General features: G+C 48.0%; 2 protein-coding genes across 2 annotated transcripts in view; one reads left to right on the forward strand and one right to left on the reverse strand.

Annotated features, from left to right (window-relative positions):
* ANXA5 (annexin A5) overlaps nt 1-25638 on the forward strand; it is a 445678-nt gene that overhangs the window by 311803 nt on the left and 108237 nt on the right. The gene's annotated exons all lie outside the window — the stretch shown is intronic.
* EXOSC9 (exosome component 9) overlaps nt 1-25638 on the reverse strand; it is a 61199-nt gene that overhangs the window by 18431 nt on the left and 17130 nt on the right. The window contains exons 7-11 of the mRNA XM_075336304.1: nt 24127-24259; nt 12614-12702; nt 12390-12536; nt 12063-12238; nt 4328-4397 (exon numbers count right to left, since the gene is read on the reverse strand). Of these exons, the coding sequence (XP_075192419.1) occupies nt 4328-4397; nt 12063-12238; nt 12390-12536; nt 12614-12702; nt 24127-24259 (615 nt within the window). The remainder of the gene's footprint in view (nt 1-4327; nt 4398-12062; nt 12239-12389; nt 12537-12613; nt 12703-24126; nt 24260-25638) is intronic.

Consider the following 25638-nt stretch of genomic DNA (forward strand, 5'->3'; position numbering starts at 1 on the left):
CTCGCCTGGGCCAGTCCGGAGCAATGAGGATGACTCGACGGCCCTCCATTCTGATCTTGCGCAGAACTCTGGGCAAGAGAGCTAGAGGGGGAAACACGTAGGACAAACGAAACTGGGACCAGTCTTGAACCAGAGCGTCCGTGGCGAAGGCCTGAGGATCGTGGGAGCGAGCCACGTAAACCGGAACCTTGTTGTTGTGACGGGATGCCTTTAGGTCCACTTCCGGAGTGCCCCACTTGCGGCAGATTGACTGAAACACTGCCAGATGCAGGGACCACTCGCCACTGTCCACGGTTTGACGGCTGAGATAATCTGCTTCCCAGTTTTCGACGCCTAAGATGTGGACTGCGGATATGGTGGACTTGGAGTCCTCCGTCCATTGAAGGATGCGTTGTACCTCCACATTGCCAGGCGGCTGCGTGTCCCGCCTTGGTGATCGATGTAGGCAACCGCTGTCGCGTTGTCTGACTGGACTCGGATGTGCTTGCCCGCCAACAGGTGGTGAAAGGCTAGGAGAGCTAGAAGCACAGCTCTGGTTTCCAGCACATTGATCGAGAGGGCTGACTCGGACGGAGTCCAAGTGCCCTGCGCTCGGTGGTGGAGACATACCGCTCCCCAGCCGGATAGACTGGCATCCGTGGTGAGGATCACCCAGGACGGGGCCAGGAAGGAGCACCCCTGAGACAGAGAGAGGGGCCGAAGCCACCACTGAAGAGAGCTCCTGGTCTGTGGCGACAGAGCCACTAACCTGTGCAAGGAGGAAGGCCGCTTGTCCCAACAGCGGAGAATGTTCAGCTGCAGTGGAAGCAGATGGAACTGGGCAAAGGGAACAGCCTCCATTGACGCCACCATCTGACCCAGCACCTGCATCAGGTGCCTGATGGAATAACGGCGGGGCCTCAGCAGAGAGCGCACCGCCAGTTGGAGGGACTGCTGTTTGATTAAGGGCAGCTTCACAAGTGCCGGCAGAGTCTCGAACTGCATCCCTAGGTAAGTGAGCCTCTGGGTCGGAGTCGGAGTGGATTTGGGCAGATTGACAAGCCACCCGAATTGGGCTAGAGTGGCGAAAGTGAGCGAGACACTCCGCTGACAGTCTGCGCTGGATGAAGCCTTGACTAGAAGGTCGTCCAGGTAAGGAATCACTGCCAACCCCTGGAGGTGCAGAACCGCAACCACTGCTGCCATGACCTTGGTGAATACCCGAGGGGCCATGGCTAACCCGAAGGGGAGAGCCACGAATTGGAAATGTTCCTCTCCGATTGCAAAACGTAGCCAACGCTGGTGTGAAACTGCAATTGGCACATGCAGATAGGCATCTCTGATGTCGATGGATGCCAGGAAATCCCCTTGGGTCATTGAGGCAATGACTGACCGCAGAGACTCCATGCGAAAATGCCGCACCTGAACATGCTTGTTGAGAAGCTTGAGATCCAGGATGGGCCGGAAGGAACCGTCCTTTTTGGGGACTAGGAAGAGATTTGAGTAGAAACCTCTGAACCGTTCCCGGGCGGGAACCGGTACAATTACTCCGTTGGCCTGCAGGGATGCCACGGCCTGAGAGAAGGCGGCGGCCTTGGAGCAGGGGGGAGTTGACAGAAAAAATCTGTTTGGCGGGCTGGAAGAGAATTCTATCCTGTAGCCGTGGGAGATGATATCCCGCACCCACTGATCGGAGACGTGTTGAAACCACACGTCGCCAAAGTGGGAGAGCCTGCCACCGACTAAGGACGTTGCTGGCGCGGACAGATAGTCAAGAGGAAACTGCCTTAGTGGCAGCAGCTCCTGCGGTCTTCTGTGGACGCGCTTTTGTGCGCCAGCTGGATTTTTGGTCCTTGGCTGAGTTAGTGGACGAGGCCGAGGGCTTAGAGGACGACCAGTTGGAGGAACGAAAGGAACAAAACCTCGACTAATTCCTACCCTGGACAAGTTTCTTGGTTTTGGTTTGTGACATGGAAGTACTCTTCCCGCCAGTAGCCTAATTAATAATTTCATCCAGCTGTTCACCGAACAGCCTGGACCCAGCAAAAGGGAGTCCAGCAAGGAACTTATTTGAGGAGGCATCTGCCTTCCACTCTCGAAGCCACAGGATCCTGCGGATAGCGAGGGAATTAGCCGAAGCCACCGCAGTGCGGTGAGAAGCCTCCAGCATGGCAGACATGGCATAGGATGAAAAAGCTGAAGCTTGGGAAGTTAAGGCAACCATTTCGGGAATAGATTCCCTGGCAAGGGAATGCATCTCCTCCAGAGAAGCAGAGATGGCTTTGAGAGCCCACACTGCTGCAAAAGTTGGGGAGAACGAGGCCCCTGCCGCCTCATATAGAGATTTGGCCAGAAGGTCGACCTGGCGGTCAGTGGAATCCTTAAGAGAGGTGCCATCAGCCACTGATACAACGGTCCGGGCTGAGAGTCTAGACACCGGGGGGTCTACCTTTGGTGAATGAGCCCACTCCTTGAACACCTCAGGTGGAAAGGGAAAACGGTCATCAGAATCTCGCTTTGGGAAGCGTTTGTCAGGACAGGCCCTAGGCTTGGTCACAGCGGCCTGAAAACTGGAGTGGTTAAAGAACACACTCTTTGTCCTCTTAGGCGAGGTAAACTGGTGCTTTTCTGCCAGAGGGTTGCTCCTCTGATACTGGCGGATTGAGATCCAGTACAGAATTAATTTGACGCAATCAAATCACTAACATCTGAGTCGGTTTCGGACAGATCAATGGGGCACATGGAGTTAGCCTCCGAGCCCCCTGTAAAGGCATCCTCCTCGTCCCGCGAGTCAGCTTCTGAAACAGAGCCGCGGGACGAGGAAGGAGATGGAGCCCTGCGTCTCCTCTTAGGAAGACGGGGTCTGTGACCAGATGATGAATCCTCTGTGAGCTCCGCTGAGAGAGCCCTAGCAGCAGAGGCACCCTGTGAAGGGGGCTGATGCATGTTCAGCAAAGTCCTGGACAGCTGTCCCATGGAGTCGGCAAAAGACTGGGAGATAGACCTAGATAAGGATTCTACCCAAGCCGGGGGTTCAACCACAGGAGCCGGAGCAGCCGGAGAGACCACTGGGGGTGCGATTCCAGGCTGAGGCATCGTCAGGTTAGAGCAGGCATCACAATGTGGATAGGTGCTCGGTTCAGGCAGTAGGAGCTTAAATGCAGTGCATACTGAATACAGCTTTGGAGCCTTGCTCCTCGTGTGAGACATGTTGCTGGAGTGGGGGCTCTGCCAGAATGACCCCCAGAGAGTATATACAGAAGGTCCACAACCGGAGGTTGTGGCTTACCAGACCGCTGGAGCGGTTTGTGTGCCCTCCAGATCCCGAAGCCCGGACCCCCAAGCACCTCAGCAGGGATGCTGCAGACCAGTGGTGATCGCAGGGAAAAACGCTGAGAAAATGGCCGCCGGAGCGAAGAGAGGGGGCGGGACTCACTCTGAGAGCGGGATCTGGAGGGCCATAGAGACTTACAGGGGAGGAGACATGTACCCAGTGAGGAGTGTCTCTCCCCTTTGTAGAACGGCCGCTGGGCGGAGCCGCGCTGTCCCTCTGCATGAATGACATGCGAGGGCAGTGAAACCGAAAGTAGGCCTCCGGCGAAGCCGGGGCCTAAATTTGAGCGGTGCGGCCGGCGCGCAGGCACCATCGGCGCGGTTCTCAGGCGACAGCCAGAGAACCCGCCGGAAATGTCATAAAAATCACTCAGCACACTCTCCCACAACAATAAAGTACAAGGGACCCCCATATATAACCGTCTCAGGTACTTAGCTTGCTGAGACGCAGGGTTCCAAGTCCCTGGGGATGAGTGCTCCGGTCCAGCAGGATCCTGAAGGGCTGCGGATGGAGACCGGTCTCCTGCCAAGCATGGAGAACCGTGCTGGCTCCCACTTCAAGCCAGAACCCCAGAGGGATGGTGAAGGAGCACGGCATGTAAGGCTCCAGCCTTGGAATCAACCTTAACAGCACCGCCGACACAGTGGGGTGAGAAGGGACATGCCGGGAGTCCAGGCTTGGACCCGCTTTTCTTCAAACTCTTTCCAAAAATGAAAAATCAGATGAGAATGCATGTGTGGATGTATGCCTCCTGAACACAAAGCGATAAACTGGCTAGATCTGGTTCTCCAGGGGGTGTATAAGCTCAGAGGGAGGAGCTACACTTTTTAGTGTAGTACTTTGTGTGTCCTCCGGAGGCAGAAGCTATACACCCAATGTCTGGGTCTCCCATAGGAACGATAAAGAAAAAAAGCTTTAGGAGGTTTATTTAGGATTAGCACACATTTCATTTTTTTTCCCCTGAACTGAAACAAAAAATAAAAAAATGTATTTTGCATCACAAAAAGGCAGTACCTGGCTTTCGCTTGAGGGCCTGGTTGTAGAATTACTACGTCGTCTTCCTCACTGTCCGATAACACAATAGCTGAAATAAAGAATCAAACAGATTATAAATAATGTCTATATAGATTTATCGGAAACACACACAATATATAAACAATACAATTATATAACTAAACATCATTTTGGTAGCATCTCATCTCTCCATAGAACATTTTCTTACGAATGAGGGATGGTCTAAGGCGGGCTTTGCACGTTGCGACATCGCAAGCCGATGCTGCGATGTCGCATGCGATAGTCCCCGCCCCCGTCGCAGGTACGATATCGTGTGATAGCTGGCGTAGCTAAAATTATCGGTACGCCTGCTTCACACGCACTCACCTGCCCTGCGACCGTCGCTCTGGCCGGCGACCCGCCTCCTTCCTAAGGGGGCGGGTCGTGCGGCGTCATAGCGACGTCACACAGCAGGCGGCCAATAGCGGCGGAGGGGCGGAGAGGAGCAGGATGTAAACATCCCGCCCACCTCCTTCCTTCCGCATATCCTATGGAAGCCGCGGTGACGCCGGTAGGAGATGTTCCTCGCTCCTGCGACTTCACACACAGCAATGTGTGCTGCCGCAGGAGCGAGGAACAACATCGGACCGTCGCGTCAGCGTAATTATGGATTACGCCAACGCTGCACCGATGATACGATTACGACGATTTTGCGCTAATCGTATCATCTAGGCTTTACACACTACGATGTCGCATGCGATGCCGGATGTGCGTCACTTTCAATTTGACCCCACCGACATCGCAGCTGCAATGTTGTAGCGTGCAAAGCCCGCCTTATTGTTTGAATTTCAGATTATTTTTTTTTAATGCATTTAAATCCCTTCACGGCTGATGACGTATATTTACGTAAATCGGCTATGTCCCTGACTTTGATGCTCACACGCCGAGCCCACATCTTACCCCACACTTGATGGCTGATTTTTATCGGCCATCAAGTGTCTAACAGTCAATGGGTGGATCCGAAATTCAAGCTGTCAATCACTGCCAGAAGCCTTTAACACACGCAAACAGGAAGCGCGTCATTGATCCTGCCTAGCAGCGCGCCAGTCACATGATTTTGGGGGCGCCAATGGGTTGTCATGACAGCCAGGGGTTTGTTTTCATTCCCCCCTTCTAGACGTGTTTTTTTTTTTTGCAAATGTCCCAGGAAGACTCTCTGCCCACTTCTTTTTAAGGAAGATAACATTAAAGGGCTATTCCCCATCTCCAAGTTCCTATCCCAATATGTAGTAGGTGTAATATTAGCATAGTTCTACTGATATAGCCATGTGTCTTACTGCATGTGCAGAACATTGCAGCTTAGGTATCCATGGTTACGACCACTCATAGTGACAACTGCTTGTGGTCATAACCATGGATACGTAAACTGCAATGCCCTGCGCATGAAGTAAGAGACATGGCTAGATCAGGAGAACCATGCTACATTTCTAATTGGAGGTATTTGCTGCTGCTACATATTGGGATAGGATCGGGAGATGGGAATACCCCTTTAATGTATTCTTAAAAGAAGAAAAAGATCCTATAGATTGCGGCTCTTATCAGCCTATTTCTTTAACCCCTTAACGACCCCGGGCAGTAAAATTCCGTCCTAGCGGTCATAACGTTACTGCCCGCGGTCTGCCGGCAGCAGCATGCTGCGATCGGCGCACATCTCAGCTGATTTTCAGAGCTGAGATGCGTGCCTGCTAGGCACGAGCAGAATAGTTATCTGCTCGTGCCGTTTAACCCCTTAAATGGTGATGTCAATATGTGACAGCACCATTATAAGCGCGATCGCAGTAAACTTTTACTTACTGCCCGATACTGAAAGTCACGTGACGCGATCACGTGACTTCCGGTAGTTGTCATGGTAGCACAGGGTCATGTGATGACTCCTGTACTACACATGAATTGCTTTCACTTTCACTGCCCGCGGCCCAGTGAAAAAGAAAGTGAGCGTATCTGCTGCTTACAGCTGTGTAGCTGTGATCAGCAGATAGAGCGATCGGATTGCTGATCGCTATAGCCCCTAGGGGGACTAGTAAAATAAAAAAAAAAAAAGTTAAAAAGTTTTAAAAAATTAAAAAAAAATTAAAAAAAAAAAAACCTAAAAAGTTCAGATCACCCCACATTCGCCCCATGGAAAATGAAAGGGTTAAAAAAAATAAAAAATACACACATTTGGTATCGCCGCGATCAGAAACACCCGATCTATCAAAATATAAAATCAATCTGATCAGTATACGTCGTAGCGGCAAAAAAAATTCCAAACACCAAAACGACTTTTTTTGTCGCCACAACTTTTGCACAAAATGCAATAAGAGGCGATCAAAACGTAGCATCTGCGCAAAAATGGTACCGTTAAAAACGTCAGCTCGAGACACAAAAAATAAGCAGTCACTGAGCCATAGATCCCAAAAAATGAGAACGCTACGGGTCACGGAATATGGCGTAAAACGTGCGCCATTTTTTTCTGACAAACTTACGATTTTTTTTTTAACCCCTTATATAAAAGTAAACCTATACATGTTTGGTGTCTACAAACTCGCACTGACCTGAGGCATCACACCCACACATCAGTTTTACCTTTTAGTGAACACGGTGAATAAAATATCTCAAAAACAATAGTGCTATTGCACTTTTTTTGCAATTTTTCTGCATTTGGAATTTTTTTGCCATTTTCCAGTACACTATATGGGAAAACTTATAGTTTCATTTAAAAGTACAGCTCGTTCTGCAAAAAATGAGCCCTCACATGACCATATTAACTGAAAAATAAAAAAGTTACGTCTCAGAAAAAGAATGGCGAAAAAAAAAAAAAAACGGAAAGTAAAAAAAAAAAAAAAAAAAAAAAAAAAAATTGGCCGGTCATGAAGGGGTTAATAAGCGTTGATTATAAAATCTTCACTAAAGATCCTTGCTGCGAGACTCAAAGCGATTCCAGATTTTATACTTCAAGACCAAACAGGGTTTCTGTCGGGTAAGAGAATTTCCATAAATATCAGAAGGGTACAATCAATCACTAGTAAAACAGTTGACTACAGCCTGAGAACAGCTGGGCATTAGCGTCCCGTGATGCCATGAAGGCATGAGACTCAGGAGAATTGCCATTAATGGCAGCAGGTCTTCAAAAATTTTAATATGGCCCCAAATTCCGTAAATGCATACATAAACTATACGAGGTCCCTGAAGTAAGGTAGTGGTGAACGGCCTTCCATCTGCATCCTTCTCACTGGAAAGAAAAACTCGGCAGGGCTGTGTTCCTCTCTCGCCAGCTTTATTTGCTCCGGCTATTGAAGCATTAAAGCTGTGCCCACAGGACGCTGTACCCGTGGATTTTGCAGTGGAAAACCTGCAGATTTATCTGGATTTTCCAGATAAATCCGCAGGTTCTAGCAAGTACAGACACTCCCCATGTTATCCTACGGGATTTGTGGAGTTCTGTGTTCATGCTGCGGTATGTGCAGCTGTGGAATATGCTGTAGATGTCCCGCAGCCGCACATAACTTCATGTCAATTATTCCTGCGGAAATATCTGCGGAAATCCCGCTCCTCCACTATGGAGATAGAGGCCAGGACTTCCGCAGGTATTTCCGCACTTGTCCCGCAGGTTTACCACAGCAAAAGTGCTCGAAACCCGCAGCAATAGATAGATGCGGATTCCGGGGATCAGCTGCGGGAAACCTGTGGTCAAACCTGCGGAAATATCTGCAGGTATGTTATCCCATGGGCACATAGCCTTATACTATGCTCCACGTCACTAATTAAAAGGCAACTCTATAGCTAATTGGACACATACCATTGGGTTAGATGCTGATGAAATGATCATTTTTATGGACAAAGGTTGCGCACATTTTACTCAGGTTCGCTCTACTATAGATAAATTTTGCAGATTTTCCCTTTTCTATAAACTGGAACAAAACTTAATTCTTTGCCACTTTTACACATTTTACATATTTAGAGATCAACATTCATCAAGACAGAATCTCTAACATTATGCTGCTATTCGATTATGTTAAACTGAAGTTTAATCTCTGGGGGACCCCGCCTTTATCAGTGCCAGGACGCATAAACCTCATTAAGATGACAGGATTGCAACACTTCAGTTATACTTTGTAACAGTGCAGTGCCCATCACTAAATCCTTTTCTCAACACCTAACTCGATAATGTCTCCATTTGTGTGGGGTAGTTCTCGGCCCACACTTAAATGATCTATTCTTCAAATACCTAAAAAGCTCAGGGGTACACTTTTGCCATATATTTTTCTTTATTACATAGTACGCCAGCTAAAGGCGCTAAGCAGTTGGATGCCATATTCCAAGAGTCACTTGGCAGAAGCAGCAAACACTAGCTGTCTATAAGGATTTTTGGAGCTTGATAAACCTGACATTCCCAAAATGTTGCCTATGCTCAAGTTGGCACGGTTAGTCTGGAGACAGGTGTGAAATTTTACTCGTATTCTAGTGGACATAACCCTTATTTTCCATCCCTGTTGTCTCACCCATCCTCTCAATTTTGGAGCCCTCAAAAAGTCCTTTTACTTGGCGACTTTTACAATTAGAATATATGGTTACATTTCCGTCAGTTGAGAAATAAGTATGACATGCCAAGGTCACAATTTTTTTTTTTTTTTTTTTTAAAGTCATCTTCAATTAAGGTCCACCCTCCAGTCACAATTGGCTTCACAAAATCTAATGCTAACCATATCTGCCTCTCCATTGATAGGATTTTCTTAAATCCCAAGACCCACAAGATCTCATATCAGCCCTGAATACATACATGCAATCAACAGGTATTGGTTCTACTTCACTGAAGGTGAAAGACAAGTGGGAGCTGCTTATTCCCACTATCACTATACGGGCTCTTTTCCACTTTTGTACTGCTTCTGATGTGAGCATCGGGAGCGATATGCTAATGGCACTCTGCTGCGGGTGTCAGCCGAGGGTCATACGACTGTGATGCGATCTTACGATTGTATCACAGCTGCAGAGAAGAGGGAGGGAACACTTTTCTCCCATCTCCTCCGCTGTCTGTCTCTGCGTGCATCGCACTGCAGTCGCATAACATGCGAGTGCAGTGTGACTTTTCACACGCTCCCATAGACTTGTATGGAGGTGCGTAACCTGAGACTCGCTGCAAAACGAGAGCACGATTCGTGACGAGAAATAAAAGGCAAGAGGACTCTGCCTCATTGATTAACACTGTTGCAAGTGCAATCCGATGTTTTATCGGTTTGCACTCGCACATAGAAATCGCAAGTGGAAAAGAACCCTCACTTGGAAAATTTGGGAGGGGATCTTGGAATCCCCCATTTATGTCTCCCCTTCATTGAACAATAAAAGGACTCAAATATACATTAGTCACCAAGCCCATCAAGGTTGCACCGAATATCTAGATTATGCTCTTCAGAAGGTTTGCAGTATCACACATAAAACACACATTTTTGTGATGTGGTTTGGGCTTGTCTAATTATTCTCTCCTCCTGGCAAAGTATGGTCACCCATCTTCCCTGATATCCATTCATGTTCCACAACATCCTAAAATATGTTTATTTGGGCTAACGGGAGGAGGATACATGGAGTCCTCATGCCAAAATTTTTGAATGAACCTGTCAGGTGCAATATGCTCCCACCACGAGCAATTCTGGGTGTATATTAATAATCCCTGCCTAACTGTCCCTGTATACACTAGCATAGATAGAGATCTTTAGAAAAATTATTTCTAAAGATTTTATCGTATGCTAATGAGCGCAGGGACTAGTTGCAAGTACATTAGTTCCCCTGGCTAGTCAGCCCCTTAGCATGATAGTAAGCCCCCGGACTATCGGTCATGCACACTACATGGGTTTTAAGCCAGTACACCCAGCGGTCATGCGCACTATGAAGCCAGGAGTACGAGTCCTGGCTTCAAACCCATGTAGTGCACATGACCGAAAGTGAGGGATGTGTGCACTGAGCCGAAATCCAGGACTTGGACATGATGGCAGCGGAGAGGTGAGTGAGATCATCCTGTGACGCTGCATATTCATTAGCATGTTAGCAGCATGCCCACAGGGGAGTACTAACATGCTAAGGGGCCGACTAGCCAGGGAAAATCACGACCTTGCGACTAGTCCCCGTGCTCATTAGCTTATGATAAAAGATCTTTAGAAATATTTTTTCTAGAGATCTCTTTATCTATGCTAGTGTATACAGGGACAGTTAGGCAGGAATTAGCAATATGTACCCAGAACTCCTCAAGGTTCTGGGTGCATATTGCACCTGACAAGTTCCCTTTATGAGAAACTTTATTCCTTGCCAGGAAATTGATAGCTACAAAATGGATGGGTTATTCTCCCTCAATGTTGAGGGCCTGGGTTAATATTATAAACACAATAATCACATATCAGGAAACAGTGTATCATCATAGAGCAGCCCTCAGACGTAAGGTATGGGACCTTTGGAGCTCATCGGCGCAGACGGACTTTCACAAATGACGTATTTTCTATATTACAAGTTAAAGGTTACATATAGTTTTGGGCATCTTATAGTGGGCAGCAAAAGGTTTTATTGTGATATATGAAGAGTTTACATTCAGAGCCTGCACTTCAGGGATGATGAAAGAAGAGTAACATTTATATTGTTTATGCTTCAACACAAACTGGGTTTTAATGGAATTGCTAATATCAAACAACGCAATGATACGTGTATCTGTTGTCCTTTTGCTTCCTACTTCTGAAGAAGTCTTTTGGAATATGTGTATTGTTGTTGTGCAATAGATTTCCATAAAATGAATACAAAAAAACAAAACGTTCAGAAATGTCAGATTCTTATATTTTGATTAATCAAATTGTTAAACAGGGTTACGGAGGGGGGTGAGGGGGTGGGGGGTGGGGGGGGGAACACCGCACCAGGACTACATTTTTTGGGTCACTGAAACTTTGCAATAATATGCGATCAAAACATCGTATCTACCCCAAAATGGTATCAGTAAAACCATCAACTCAGGGCACAAAAGATAGGGCCTATCACCTGAAAGTTTAGAACATTCTGGGTCTTAGAAAATGGCATCAAAACAATTATTTCTTTCCCACAATATTGATATTTTTGTTATTACTAAAAAAAAAAAAAAAAAAAACCAAAAAAAAAAAACACACTACACATTTGGTGACTGCATACTCATACTGACCTGGAGAATCATATTGTCGGATCAATTTTACCACATATTGAACTTGAAAAATAAAAAAAAAGAAGAAATAAAATCGCTCGTGGGTGAAGAGTGCTGAGCAATTAAAGTCAAGTGGGGCCAGCTTTTCATTTCAGACTGAACAGTGGATGTGATTGGTATTAGTCATTTTCTTGCAGATTTTTTTTCACCCTTTTCCCGGCAAGTTCCTTTTTAGTAATTTAGGAGTCTTGTGCTCTCTTTTTTGTATTAATCACATTTTATATACACGTCCAGTTTCACTAAACACTAAAATTCAGTGGATACAGTATTTCACATGGTGTACCTAATATTCAGGGGTTCCCATAATGTCAATCATAAGTGAATAATGAAAAATGACCATTACTGAACCATCTGGAAGTAAAATACAACATGATCCACTCCTGGTGGTCTGTGCTGTGTAGTGCTCACGTCTTCTGCTCCTAAGCTTCTTACATGTACAACGTGACAGCTTCCATTTAAAGGAAAGGGTATAATCATTATAGGCACACCTATCACTAAAGTGTAGCATACCTTCAGAGATTTCCTTTGCAGGTTTTGCGATAGCTTTGTGGCTTTCTGGAAACGTTGAGGAAGTGTCAGCATCGTCTTCTTCCTCATCTTCGGACTCCTCCATGTCCCCCCATGCATTTCCAATGCCCTCTCCAATCTGGGCAGTACCAGCCGCCCACACAACGGGCTTGGTAACACTAATGATTTCAGGTTAGGGAAATCTAACAGAATAAACCATTACGTTTGAAAAGTTTGGTCATAATCATCGGACATTTTTCCCCACAGCTCATGTTTTCATCAATTTTTTACAAACATACAAAAAAAAAAAAAAAAAAGAAAAAAGGATACACATCAGAAGGCGGCTCCGATTTTGACAGAACTTCCTCAGCTTTGCCTTCGACATCTGTAGTGTCTACCGGACTTTTTTCGATTCTTAAGGCAGTTATTTTTTGATCAGGCAACGACTCTGCAAATCCAAATTTGCCTCCCTCCTTCCTTTAAAAATAATATTATTACTATTATTAAAAATAAAGCTCACTTACTCCATCAGCTACATATTTTATTCCACTGACCTGACTTTTCGGTCATTTTCCAGGGCTTTCTGGATTAGCTCGGTTATCTCAGCCACCTTAACACCGGCCACTTTACTGCACCGCAATACCTGGATGGAGTACAGAACAATCACAAGCATTTAGACATTGCTCATTAAAAATGATCAATAAATGTGAAGATTTACCGTTACTGGGAAGGAAACTAGAGATGTAAGAGGACAGACAATATAGTGAATGAGCCCCAAGCCAAAAACTGATAAAGGAAAGTGGCCGTCTGAAGCAAACTGCTTACATGTGAAGCCCCGGATGTCTGCAAACCACAGCGCAAGAGAGTTCTGGCATCAGCATCAGGCAGCAGAAAAGTCACCAACTGTCTAATAATTTCATACGCAGCGTAAAAAAACAATGTTTAGGTTTTCTCACACATACAGCAGGTAAAATACTGTAATTTTCATTTTATAAGACACACAGAATTATATAAGACACGCCCCAAATTTATAGAGAAAAAAAAAAAAAGGGGGGAAGGAGTCTGTCTTATAAAATCCAGTGGTGCCTTACCGGGAGGTGGCAGCGGTGATAGAGTAGGGCAATGCTAAGGGCGTGCAGCAGGTGTCCCAGCTATGCTCACTGCGGGCGCTGTGAGGCAGAGAACATCCGGAAACTGTCGGCTATGGGAGCTTCGAAGAAAGGTCTATCGGCTCAATGACAAGCCGAGACTTCATCTACACACGCACCACCTCCTGTCGCCATTTTCCTTAACGACGCTGTTGAAAGATCAATGGGCCGGAGGCGATGCATGCGCAGATCAGAGCTTGAGGAGAGAGCTCCACCTGCACATGCGGCGACTCCGGATGCCATTATTTGAAGCCCGCACCTCTGACGTTTTCAGGATGGCCCCTGCTTCAGCGCCCGCAGCATTTCCACTGCCTTCTGTGACCATTCTCCACCACCTCCTGGTAAGATTCATTCCGGTTATAAGATGCACCTCTCATTTTCCCCTCAAATTTTTGCGAGGGAAAGTGCATCTTATAGCCTGAGAAATACAGTAGTTATTGCACACGTCACCAATTTTCTAAGTGAATATATGTCTAAAAAGTACTATTGACATGAATTTCTCCCCATATGTCGGTAACAACCCATCCAACCCACAAAGGCAAATAAATTAAGTTATGGACATCTGAAGTTTGAGACATGTTTAATAATGAGAAATAACACTGAAATTTATTTAACCCCTTCACCCCCGAGCGATTTTCCTTTTTTTTTTTTTTTCCCCCGTCATCTTGCCATACGAGGGCTTATTTTTTTGCAGTACGAGTTGTACTTTTACATTAAACCATAAGTTTTAGCAAAACTAAATTCCAAGTGCGTACAAAATTGCAAAAAAGCGCGATTGCATGATTCTTTTTGAGATATTTTATACACAGTGTTCAGTATATGATAAAAATGATGTCTCTATGTGATGCCTCAGGTCGGTGCGAGTTCATGGACACCAAACACGTAAAAGGTGTACTTTTATCTAAGGGGTTAAAAAAAAAATTGTGAAGGTAGTCCAAAAAAAAGTGTCCCACCTTTTGCACCATTTTCTGCCGCCTGTAGCGTTCTCATTTTTCATGATATGGGGCTCAGTGATGGCTTATGTTTTGCGTCTCGAGCTGACGTTTTTAACTGTATCATTTTTGCGGATATGCTGGGTTTTGATCGCCTGTTCTTGCATTTTGAGCAAAATTTGTGATGACCAAAAAACGTAATTTTGGGGTTTGGAATTTTTTCTGCCGCTACGCCATTTACCGATCAAGTTAATTGATTTTATATTTTAATAGATGTGGCATTCCAGAACACGGCGATACCAAATGTGCGTATATTTTTTTTTTAACCCTTTAATTTTCAATGTGACAGATTGGGGTGATTTGAACTTTGTTTTTTTTTTTTTATTCTTTAAAACTTTATTTTTACTTTTTTTATTTTACTAGTCCTTCTAGGATACTATAAGGATCAGTAGTCTGATCGGTCATTCATTTCTTTTGATCAGAGCTAAATCACTCAAACAAGGAGAAATTATCATATTCTGTAACAGCCAGCTTTCTGCCAACTGAAACAGGAAGTGAGAGTCATAATAGCACAGGAGTCCTCACATGACCCTGTGCTACCATGGCAACCAATGGTTCCCCACGATCACGTCACAAGGCTTCCGATGGCAGCGGATAAGTGCACATTACCAACTCCAGGCATTTAAATCAGGCTGTCACATTTTAACAGGGCGATTTAAGGGGTTGACAGGAGCGGGTGTGGATCCATCTGCGGCCTGCGAGGGACACATATCAGCTGTTCAAATCAGCTGACATGTACAGGGATCGCATCAGGCTCACCACAACAGGTGGCGATCACCCCTTCGTGATTTAGGGCGTATGGGTACGTCCTTGGTCGTGAAGGGCTTAATGCTTCATGCAAAAGCCTTTGTTGGTGATAACAACTTCAAGACATCTGCTGTATGGAGAAAATAGTGGCATGCATTGCTCAGGTGTGATTTTTAACCAATCTTCCACACAAATACTCTTCAAATTCTGAAGATTCCATGAGCTCCTATGAACTCTGAGATTTAGTTCCTTTCATAAGGCTGGGTTCACACATAGCGACAGCGATAACGACGTCGCTGTTACGTCACCATTTTCTGTGACGTAACAGCGACCTAGTAAGTCGCTGTTATGATCGCTGCTTGGCTGTCAAACACAGCGACGCAGCAGCGATCATAACGTCGCTACATGTGCAGAGAGCAGGGAGCCGCGCACACTGCTTAGCGCTGGCTCCCTGCACTCCTAGCTACAGTACACATCGGGTTAATTACACGATGTGTACTGCAGCTACATGTGCAGAGAGCAGCGCACACTGCTTAGCGCTGGCTCCCTGCTCTCCTAGCTACAGTACACATCGGGTTAATTAACCAGATGTGTACTGCAGCTACATGTGCAGAGAGCAGGAGCCGGCAGCACAGGCAGCGTGAGAGCGGCGGAGGCTGGTAACGAAGGTAAATATCGGGTAACCACCTTGGTTACCCGATGTTTACCCTGGTTACAGCTTACCACAGGCTGCCAGATGCCGGCTCCTGCTCTCTGCTCGCTGTCACACACAGCGATCTGTGCGTCACAGCAGGAGAGCAACAATAAAAAAACGAACCAGGGCTGTGTGTAACGAGCAGCGATCTCACAGCAAGGCCCAGATCGCTGCTCAGTGTTACACACAGCGAGATCGCTAATGAGGTCACTGCTGCGTCACAAAAACCGTGACTCAGCAGCGATCTCGCTGTGTGTGAAGCACCCCTAAGTTTTCTATTGGATTCAGGGAAGGTGATTCGCTGGGCAATTCTAGCAGCTTTATATTCCTTGTCTTCAACCAGTTGATAGTTTCCTTGGCTGTGTATTTGGGATCATTGTCCATCCTCGTTTCATGTTTATCTTCTTAGTAGATTGCAGCAGATTTTTATCTGTCTTGGTACATTTCTCCATTCTTCCTTCCCTCAATCATATGAAGTTTGCCAGCATCATATGCTGAAATAAAAGCCCCACACCATTATGTTTCCACCTCCAAACTTCACTGTTGGTATGGTGTTCTTGGGGTGATATGAAGTGCCTATTAGCCTCCAAACATGGTGTGTATAGGACATCCAAAGAGTTCAATTTTGGTCTTATCTGACCAGACTATATTCTCCCAGTATTTCACAGAATTGTCTAAATGTTGTGGAGCAAAACTTTAAACGTGGTTGAAAATGCTTTGTTTAGAAATGGAGTCTTGTGTGGTGAGCGTGCATACAGGCCATGGAGGTGGAGTGCATTGTTTTCTTTGAAACAATGGTCTTGCTAATTTAAGGTCTTTCTGTAGCTCTTTACAGGTGGTCCTTGGCTCTTGGACAATCAGTATCTTTTGCAACAATAGGGTTGTGGATGTCTTGAGGCAGCTCACTGGTTTTACCCATCATGAGATTTCTTATGTGGCACCTTGGTAATAAGACACATTTTTATAGGCCATCAGTTGAACCAGCTGATATTTTTTTACCAAGTTGCAGGATTGTTTTGTAATTACTGATACATTAGCTGGAGTCATGACTCTCCATGACTTTTTGCACTTCCCTTTCTTCATGTGCTCAATACTTTTTCCCTGTGTCATTTCTCATTATTAAAAAGAACTTTGTTTATGAACATCTATGGTTTGATTTCTTTGCCTGTGTGGATGGTTACCTACATCTGGTGAGAAATTCATGTTAATAGTAACTTATTTATTTAGGAAATTGGTGATGTTCAATACTTATTTCACCTGCTGTATTTTTGCTGTTTTTTCTCCCTTGATTAATGTTCACTGCATTTTGCCAACACTTTTTAAAAAATACTGTGCAAGCCACACTAATGACTCTCTGGCCTTTTTCAGCCACCTGCACCACTTTTTTTTTTTTTTTAAAACAGTGGCAAATCTTTGCAAGGGGTGGAACATGAAAATGCTGCAAATCAAAGTGAAACGTGACAGCTGATACATGCTGCCCAATGCGTGGGCAGCATGTATCAGACCATGGCTTTATTATCTTAGCCAAGGATGTAGGACTCTAAAATGTTGCAGCATTTTCAGAGAAAAAAAATACTTAATGGACTGCTCGGGACTAAGCCACATTGTAGACTAGTCAGGTCCCCGTCGGCTTCTCACCTGCTGCCCTAAATTGATAGGTCTCTGCCTATACCGCAGGGAGAAGCCAAAAGTAGATTTTGGGTACTCACCGTAAAATCTCTTTCTTGGAGCCTTCATTGGGGGACACAGAGACCATGGGTTGTATGCTGCTGCCACTAGGAGGCGACACTAAGCAAAAAAAGGTAAACTCCTCCTATGCAGTATACACCCACCAACTGGCAATCGTTCCTCAGTTAGTGAGAAAGCAATAGGAGACAACAAGAAATGACGGACAATCTTACAGAAGTGAACATTAAACTCAACATTCAACAGTAACATATGTCCAACACAAGGGCGGGTGCTGTGTCCCCCAATGAAGGCTCCAAGAAAGAGATTTTACGGTGAGTACCCAAAATCTACTTTTCTTTATCGCTTCATTGGGGGACACAGAGACCATGGGACGTCCTAAAGCAGTCCCACGGGTGGGTCTAATGTTACTCTCAGGGCTGACCTCTGTCCACTGCAGCCTGCAGGACTCGTCTACCGAGGCTCACATCAAAGCGAAAGTGTGGACCCTGTAGAACTTTGTGAAAGTGTGGAGCGAAGACCAGGTGGCAGCTTTGCAAAGCTGCAACGCTGGAGCGTGGTGACGGACCGCCCAAAAGGCTCCCACCGCCCTGGTGGAATGGGCCGTAATCCTGAGTGGGCGCGTTCTCCCTCTTATCCGACCGTCTGAAATGAGACGTCCTGGAAATGTACAGGCGGAGGGCTCTGACCAAGTCCAGTTTGTGGAGAAGAATCTCACGAGGGTGAGACGGGTTTCGGGCAAAAGGAGGGAAGAACAATGTCCTCGTTGAGATGGAAAGAGGAGACCACCTTGGGAAGAAAGGACGGTACCGGCCGAAGGACTACCTTATCCTGGTGGAAGACGAGATAGGGAGAGCGGCAGGAAAGCGCCGCTAGTTCAGATACCCACCTGATTGACGTGATGGCAACTAAGAAGGCGACCTTCCAAGAAAGGAACGTTAGAGATACCTCTTGAATAGGTTCGAAGGGGGTATGCTGAAGAACGGATAGAACTAGGTTGAGGTCCCAGGGCTCCACTGAAGGCTGAACGGGGGGCACCGAATGAGCGGCCCCTTGGATGAATGTGCGAACCTGTGAGCGAGAGGCAATCCTCTTCTGGAAGAGAATGGAAAGAGCAGACACTTGCCCTTTGAGAGAGCCAAGTGCCAACCCCGCATCCAGACCAGACTGCAGGAAGGACAACAGAACTGGTAAGGAGGTCATGGCTGCGACCTGGTTAGCTTCACACCAGCGGAAGTAGGCCTTCCACGTACGGTGGTAGATGCGGGAAGAGGAAGGTTTCCGTGCTTTAATCATTGTCTGGACGACAGTTTCTGAGAATCCTGAAGAAGCTAGTACTGCGGCTTCAACAGCCATGCCGTTAAATTGAGCGACTGTGAATTCTGGTGAAGGAATGGTCCCTGAGTGAGAAGGTCCGGGACGTCTGGTAGTCTCCACGGGACGTCGGTGAGAAGGTGCACGAGTTCTGCGTACCATGGGCGACGGGGCCAATCTGGGGCCACAAGAATCACCGGGACTCCTTCCGATTTGATCTTCTTGACTAATTTGGGGATGAGCGGAAGCGGAGGAAAGAGGTACGGCAGAGAGAATTGCGACCAGGGAATCGCTAGGGCGACCATTGGGAGCGCCAGTGGATCTCTTGCTCTGGAGACGAACAGGGGCACTTTGTGATTCCACCTGGATGCCAGGAGATCCATGTCGGGGGTCCCCCACCTGGAACAGATCTGCTGGAAGATTCTGGGATTGAGGGACCACTCTCCCGCGTCGAGTCCTTCTCGGCTGAGGAAGTCGGCGGCCCAATTGTCCACTCCCGGAATGTGGACCGCTGAGATCGCTGGGGTGTTCTGTTGGGCCCAGTCGAGGATTTGAGATACCTCCTTCATTGCCGCTCGGCTGCGTGTTCCGCCCTGGTGGTTTATGTATGCCACAGTTGTCGCATTGTCGGAATGTACCCGAATTGGGTGTCCTAGAAGCAGGGACTCCCAGTGTAGGAGAGCCAATTGGACTGAACTGAGTTCCAAAATGTTTATGGAAAGCTTGGTTTCCGGCTCGGTCCAGCGACCCTGAACTGTAAGGTCTTGGAATGTGGCTCCCCAGCCTAGTAGGCTGGCGTCTGTCGTGATGACCTTCCATCGAAGGGGTAGAAATGATCTCCCTTGGAGGGTGAGGGGAGAGCGTTTCCACCATTCCAGAGACTCTGACTCGTGGAGGGAGCGCGACTGGTCGATCCAGGGAGCGAAGAGACTTGTCCCATGTTGATAGAAGGAGACCCTGAAGAGGGCGAGTATGGAATTGGCTGTAGGGCACCGCTTCCATTGACGCCACCATTTTTCCGAGAATGCTCATGCAGTACCGAAGAGAGCAACGGGGAGCGCGTTGGAGCTTCCAAATCCCCCTGAGGATAGCCGAGAGCTTGTCCTCGGGCAGGAGAACCTTCGCCTGTGCGGTGTCGAAGATCATGCCGAGGAATGAGATACGTTGAGCCGGGATCAGAGATGACTTTGGTCTGTTGATCAACCATCCGAGACGTTCTAGCGTATCCAGAGTGATGTTGAGGCTTTCGCGGCACTCCGACGCCGAGGGAGCCTTGATTAAAATGTCGTCCAGGTACGGGATGGCTAGAATTCCCCGGGTCCGAAGAATAGCCATGACGGTTGCCATCACCTTGGTGAAGACTCTGGGAGCCGTCGAGAGCCCGAATGGGAGAGCTGTGAACTGAAAGTGTTGCTCCTGAACCACGAAACGTACGAATCTCTGATGAGCTGGGAAGATAGGGATGTGGAGATAGGCGTCCTGGATGTCCACCGAACAAAGGAACTCCCTGGGTTCCATGGATGCAATCACTGAGCGCAGAGACTCCATGCGGAATCGACGGAGACGGACCCGCTTGTTGAGCCACTTCAGGTCCAGAATGGGACGGACGGTGCCATTCTTCTTCGGAACAACGAAAAGATTTGAATAAAAACCCCGAAATCGGTCTTGAGGGGGGACGGGGGTGATGACCCCAGAGTCTCGCATGGACTGAATGGCTGCGAAGAAACCCTTGGTGAGAGAGGGATCCTTGGGGGGTTTGGACTTGACGAAGCGCGAGTGTGGAAGAGAAGAAAACTATCTTGTAGCCGTGAGAGACGAAGTCTCGGACCCAGGCGTCGTCTATCACGGAAAGCCACGCGCCTCTGAACATGCGGAGGCGACCGCCGACCCTGGACGAGGATCCAGGGATGGGAGCCCAGTCATGCGGAGGAGAATCTGTTGGATCTGGAGGTCTTGGACTGCTGGCCACGGGAACGCCAGTGGGGTGTTGCCTTAAAGGAGGGCTTCCGTCTCTCTTGACGTGCTGGCGACCGCTCCCGACGGGTGTTGCTGTTGGTAGAAAATTGACGAAAGGGAAAAACCCGTCGTTTGGGAGGGGCACGGGGGATCCTTCGTTGGGGAAGGAAGGTACTCTTGCCCCCAGTTGCCTCAGAGATGATCTTGTCCAGCTTTTCTCCGAAGAGTCTGGCACCAAAAAAGGGAAGACTGGTGAGAGACTTTTTGGATGCCGAGTCCGCGTTCCACGCTTTAAGCCACAAAGCTCTGCGGATTGCAGCAATGTTGCCAGCTGCCAGGGCTGCAGAAGCAGCGGAGTCGAGGGACGCAGCAACTAGATACTTTCCGGCATGGGCGATCTGATCTGCCAGATCTGCCAGCTCGGGGCTGGGAGCTTCAGCCAGGATACCACGCCGAAGGAGCTTTGCCCAGGCGGAAACAGCCTTGGAGACCCAGGTGGATGCAAAGGCTGGAGTGATGGCGGAGCCGGAGGCTTCAAAGGCCGACTTGGCTAGGGATTCTATGGTCCTGTCTTTAAGGGAGGCGCCATCAGAGAGCGGCAAGGTGGTACTGGATGAAAGTCGGGAGATCGGAGGATCCACTGAAGGAGACACTGACCACTTCTGAAGAAGTTCCAGTGCAAAGGGATAAAGAACCTGTGCCCGCTTGCGCCTCTGGAAACGCTTGTCAGGATGTTCCCACTGTCTAGAAAAAATGTCCTCAAATTGCCTATGGTTGCCAAAGCTTCTTGGCAGTTTCTTGGCCCTTTTGAAAAGGGACCGACTGACTGGTAGGAGCCGGATCTACATCCTTCACCTCTAGGGTTTGGTTGACGGCAATAACCAGACTGTCCATCATGCTGGTCAGCTTGGAGGTATGTTCAGAGTCGAGATCGGAGTCAGAATCAGGGTCCTGGTCCGAATCTGGGGCTGCCGCAGATGAGGTAGGAGATCGAGAGCGTATTGCTCTGGAGGCCATAGAGGGGTTAGGAGAGCTGGAGGATGACCCCGAGAAGGACCGCTTCCTAGACCTCTTGTGCGTCCTTCCCTGCCGGGCTAGTGGCGCTGCGGGCTCAGACTCGCTCTGGGTCACCGGGGGGGGCTCCAGAGGTGGAGGCGGGCAGGCGCTCTATGGCTGAAACCAAGGTTTGAGATACCTTAGTTAGGTTGTCCACGGACTGAGAGAGAGCTGTAGCCCACTCAGGTGTGGGGGCCAAGTCCTCGTTACGGGCGGTGGGGGGCTCCGTAGTAGTCATGTTAGGGGTGCTGCAGGCTTGGCAGATGGGAGAGGACTGCCCTGAGGGAAACTTCTTTAGACAAGAGGTGCAGGCGAAGTGTAGTACTATGGCCTGTGGATGAGAGCGGGATGCTCTTGTGCTGGACATGGGACAGAGGGGGGAGAGAGGAGAGGAAGAGAAGAAACAGACCGGAGGATGCCAGGTGGATGGGGTACTGGGGAAGGAGCTGCCTCCCAGTGGTAGAGCTTACCCAGATTCTGGCGTCCTGTGTGTGCTGGCGCTGTGCGGTGAGGCTGCAGGCTGAGGGAGCAGAGGTGGGGGCTCCGGGGAGCTGCAGGGGTATGAGGCCGGAGGCTGCACGTGGAACGCTGCCGCCGCACAGAGAGACCGCAGGGCTGTGATGGCACTGCTGAAGGTGTCCGGGCCGGGGGAGGAGCAGGAAAGAGCGCGAAAAACCGGCGCGCTGCAGAAGAAAGGACTGCAGGGATTGGCTGGGAGAGAGAGGGCCCGTGAGTGGTTGAAAAAGGGCGCGCAGAGACCTGCTGTGAATGGCTGTTGGAGCGGGCGGGCCTGCTGGGAAGCAAGGACTCACGCGATAGGCCGGCCGGGAGGGGGCGTGGCCGGCCGGGAGCTAGGCCGGAGAGAAGCCGGGGGCTAAATTAGGGATGAGGCCGCAGGGGGAGCCGGTGGACAGCACCGAGGACGGGACATGGGCGAGTGTATTGCCTGCTTAAAGGGGAGCTGACCTGGGGTAAGCTAATCCTATGGATCCTCTGCCTTTTGTTTTTTTTTTATTTTTAAAAACCAGAGCCCCCCATGACCCGGGACAAGGGATGGTACCTGTCCCGATGGCTGATAGTCCTCCTTGATCCTGGCCTCCTGGGAAAGGTATAGGGAGACGGGTATCTTCCTGTGTGATTTTTCGTCTCCCCTCCCTGATCAGGTCGGCTGTGGAAGGCGAGCGTGCAGGGGGAGGGGGGCAAGGACCATCCGCCTGTCCCTCTGTGCGGATGCCCCCCAAATAGTCTTGAGAGTGTTAGGGAGGTAGGGTCCTGCCAGACAGACACTGAGGACAACGGAAGTGGCGGACAGACCCCACTTCTGTGCCACCGGTCTCTAGGGGGGAGAGCAGGGTGAGCTATTACACCCTGTCGCCCGACGAGCTGTGTCTGAAACGAAAAATCAAACAAATTAAAAATACAAACCTGGGGGGCTGAGAGCAGCCCCAAGTGTGTCCACCTCCTATGGACACTAAGCTTAAACTGAGGAACGATTGCCAGTTGGTGGGTGTATACTGCATAGGAGGAGTTAACCTTTTTTAGCTTAGGGTCGCCTCCTAGTGGCAGCAGCATACAACCCATGGTCTCTGTGTCCCCCAATGAAGCGATAAAGAAAGGGTATCCACTGTCAGACTAATCTGCAATGTATCAGCCTCCTATTAAAGTCTGTGTTTCTCTGAAACACCGCAGCGTTTCAGAGTGAAAGACCATGGCTGTATTAGTTCAGCCATGCAGAAAACATGCCGGCCTGCTGTCAGGTTCCCTTTATGTAATGCGTTTTAAAACCTGCACATTTTTTGGTAGAGATTTTCCCATTTTGAATTGCAGTCAATATTTTGCAGCAGCTTTATTATTAATCAGTAATTCTTATCTGGACTAATGTGTGTGCAATTAACACGTAGCAAGGTTTATACCTATTTGGTATGTGTTTTAGACTAATTTAATGACTCAATTTACTAAAATTACAGTACAGAAAAGTGGCTCGAAAAATGATCAAGAGAAACGTAAACCGGGGGGGGGGGGGGGAGATTTGCTTAATTTATCATACAGAGTGAGATGCTGTGGTTCCCATTTTCAGACTAAGTTTGCATGTTTTAATCCATGAATAGGACTAACAACTTTAGTCTGCATCTACACACCAGTTGTTCCATCAATTTTCAACTCTGCATCATCCGTATCTTTGCTTATCCACTTTTAAAAACAAACTGAATCAGGTAGACTATAGGCCCTTTTATGTATTAATAGATGAAAATGAAAAATGGATGAAACACTGCAAGGCACTGTATGTCTTCATGTTCCATGGGTCCCCATAAACTTTAATGGCAGAGTCTGATCCACAAAACAAGTAAGACACAAACAACTATGGACATTAAAATAAAACAAAAAAAAAACAAAACGCATGTGTGTTTGGATTAATGAAACTAGATCCGACGGACAGCCCACACAGAAGTGTATATATTGGTCAATGAAATCACCTGATCTTTGAGCAGCATGATCCCTCCACTGGACTGTATAACACAAATCTCTCGGTGTTTGTTCATGGCAATAACCAGTAGACCATCCATGACACGCTCTTCACGTTCATTTGGGTCGACGAGCAAGAATGTTCTAAAGGAAAAGTTCAGTACAATTAGAGCAATATCAAATGTACTTAGGGGTTTGTTTGGTTTTTACAGGTTTCTCCATATTTAAAAAAGAGAATTTTGTTTACTTACCGTAAATTCTTTTTCTTATAGTTCCGACATGGGAGACCCAGACCATGGGTGTATAGCTTCTGCCTCCGGAGGACACACAAAGTACTACACTAAAAGTGTAGCTCCTCCCTCCGAGCATATACACCCCCTGGATGACAAATCCAACCAGTTTAGTGCAAAAGCTGAAGGAGGACATCCACCCATAAGTAGAGATAGAGTAAAACCCGGAATAACCGGAACCTCTGTCTACAACAACAGCCGGTGAAAAACACACGGAACAAGAACTGCCAACAGGCAACAGGGAGGGTGCTGGGTCTCCCATGTCGGAACTATAAGAAAAAGAATTTACGGTAAGTAAACAAAATTCTCTTTTTCTTCATCGTTCCTTATGGGAGACCCAGACCATGGGACGTCTCAAAGCAGTCCATGGGTGGGAATAAACAGAAAAACTGAGAAGTAGGCAAAACCTAACTTCACAAATGGGCGACAGCCGCCTGAAGGATGAGTCTGCCCAAGCTCGCATCTGCCGAAGCATGAGCATGCACTTGGTAGTGCTTCGAAAAAGTGTGCAGACTAGACCAAGTGGCAGCCTGACAGACTTGCTGGGCCGTAGCCTGGTGCCTGAAAGCCCAGGAGGCACCGACAGCTCTGGTCGAGTGCGCCTTAATCCCTGGCGGTGGAGGCACCTGAGAACATTGGTAGGTATCGGATATGGCCGACCTAATCCAACGAGCTAGGGTCGGTTTAGAAGCCGAGAGACCCTTGCGCTGACCCGTGGTTAGCACAAAAAGAGAGGTGCACCGCCTAAGGGCAGCGGTGCGTGACACATAGATCCGGAGCGCCCGCACCAAATCCAAGGTATGCAACGCTTTCTCAAAGCGATGTACAGGGGCCGGACAAAGGGAAGGCAATGAAATGTCCTGGTTAAGGTGGAAAGGAGACACCACCTTAGGGAGAAAGTCCGGAGTCGGACGGAGAACCACCTTGTCTTGGTGAAAAACCAAAAAGGGTGACTCCGAAGAAAGCGCAGCCAAATCAGAGACTCTCCTGAGACAAGTTATGGCCACCAGAAAGACCACTTTCTGTGAAAGTCGAAACAAAGAAACCTCCCTAAGAGGCTCAAAGGGGGGATTCTGTAAGGCCGTGAGGACCAGATTAAGGTCCCAGGGATCCAAAGGCCGCCGGTAAGGAGGAATGATGTGAGATGCGCCCTGCATGAAGGTGCGCACCTGAGCCAGTCGGGCGATACGCCGCTGGAACAAGACTGACAGAGCCGAGACCTGTCCCTTGAGG

The sequence above is a fragment of the Anomaloglossus baeobatrachus genome, chromosome 1 (genome assembly GCF_048569485.1).
Source record: "Anomaloglossus baeobatrachus isolate aAnoBae1 chromosome 1, aAnoBae1.hap1, whole genome shotgun sequence".
Taxonomy (NCBI): domain Eukaryota; kingdom Metazoa; phylum Chordata; class Amphibia; order Anura; family Aromobatidae; genus Anomaloglossus; species Anomaloglossus baeobatrachus.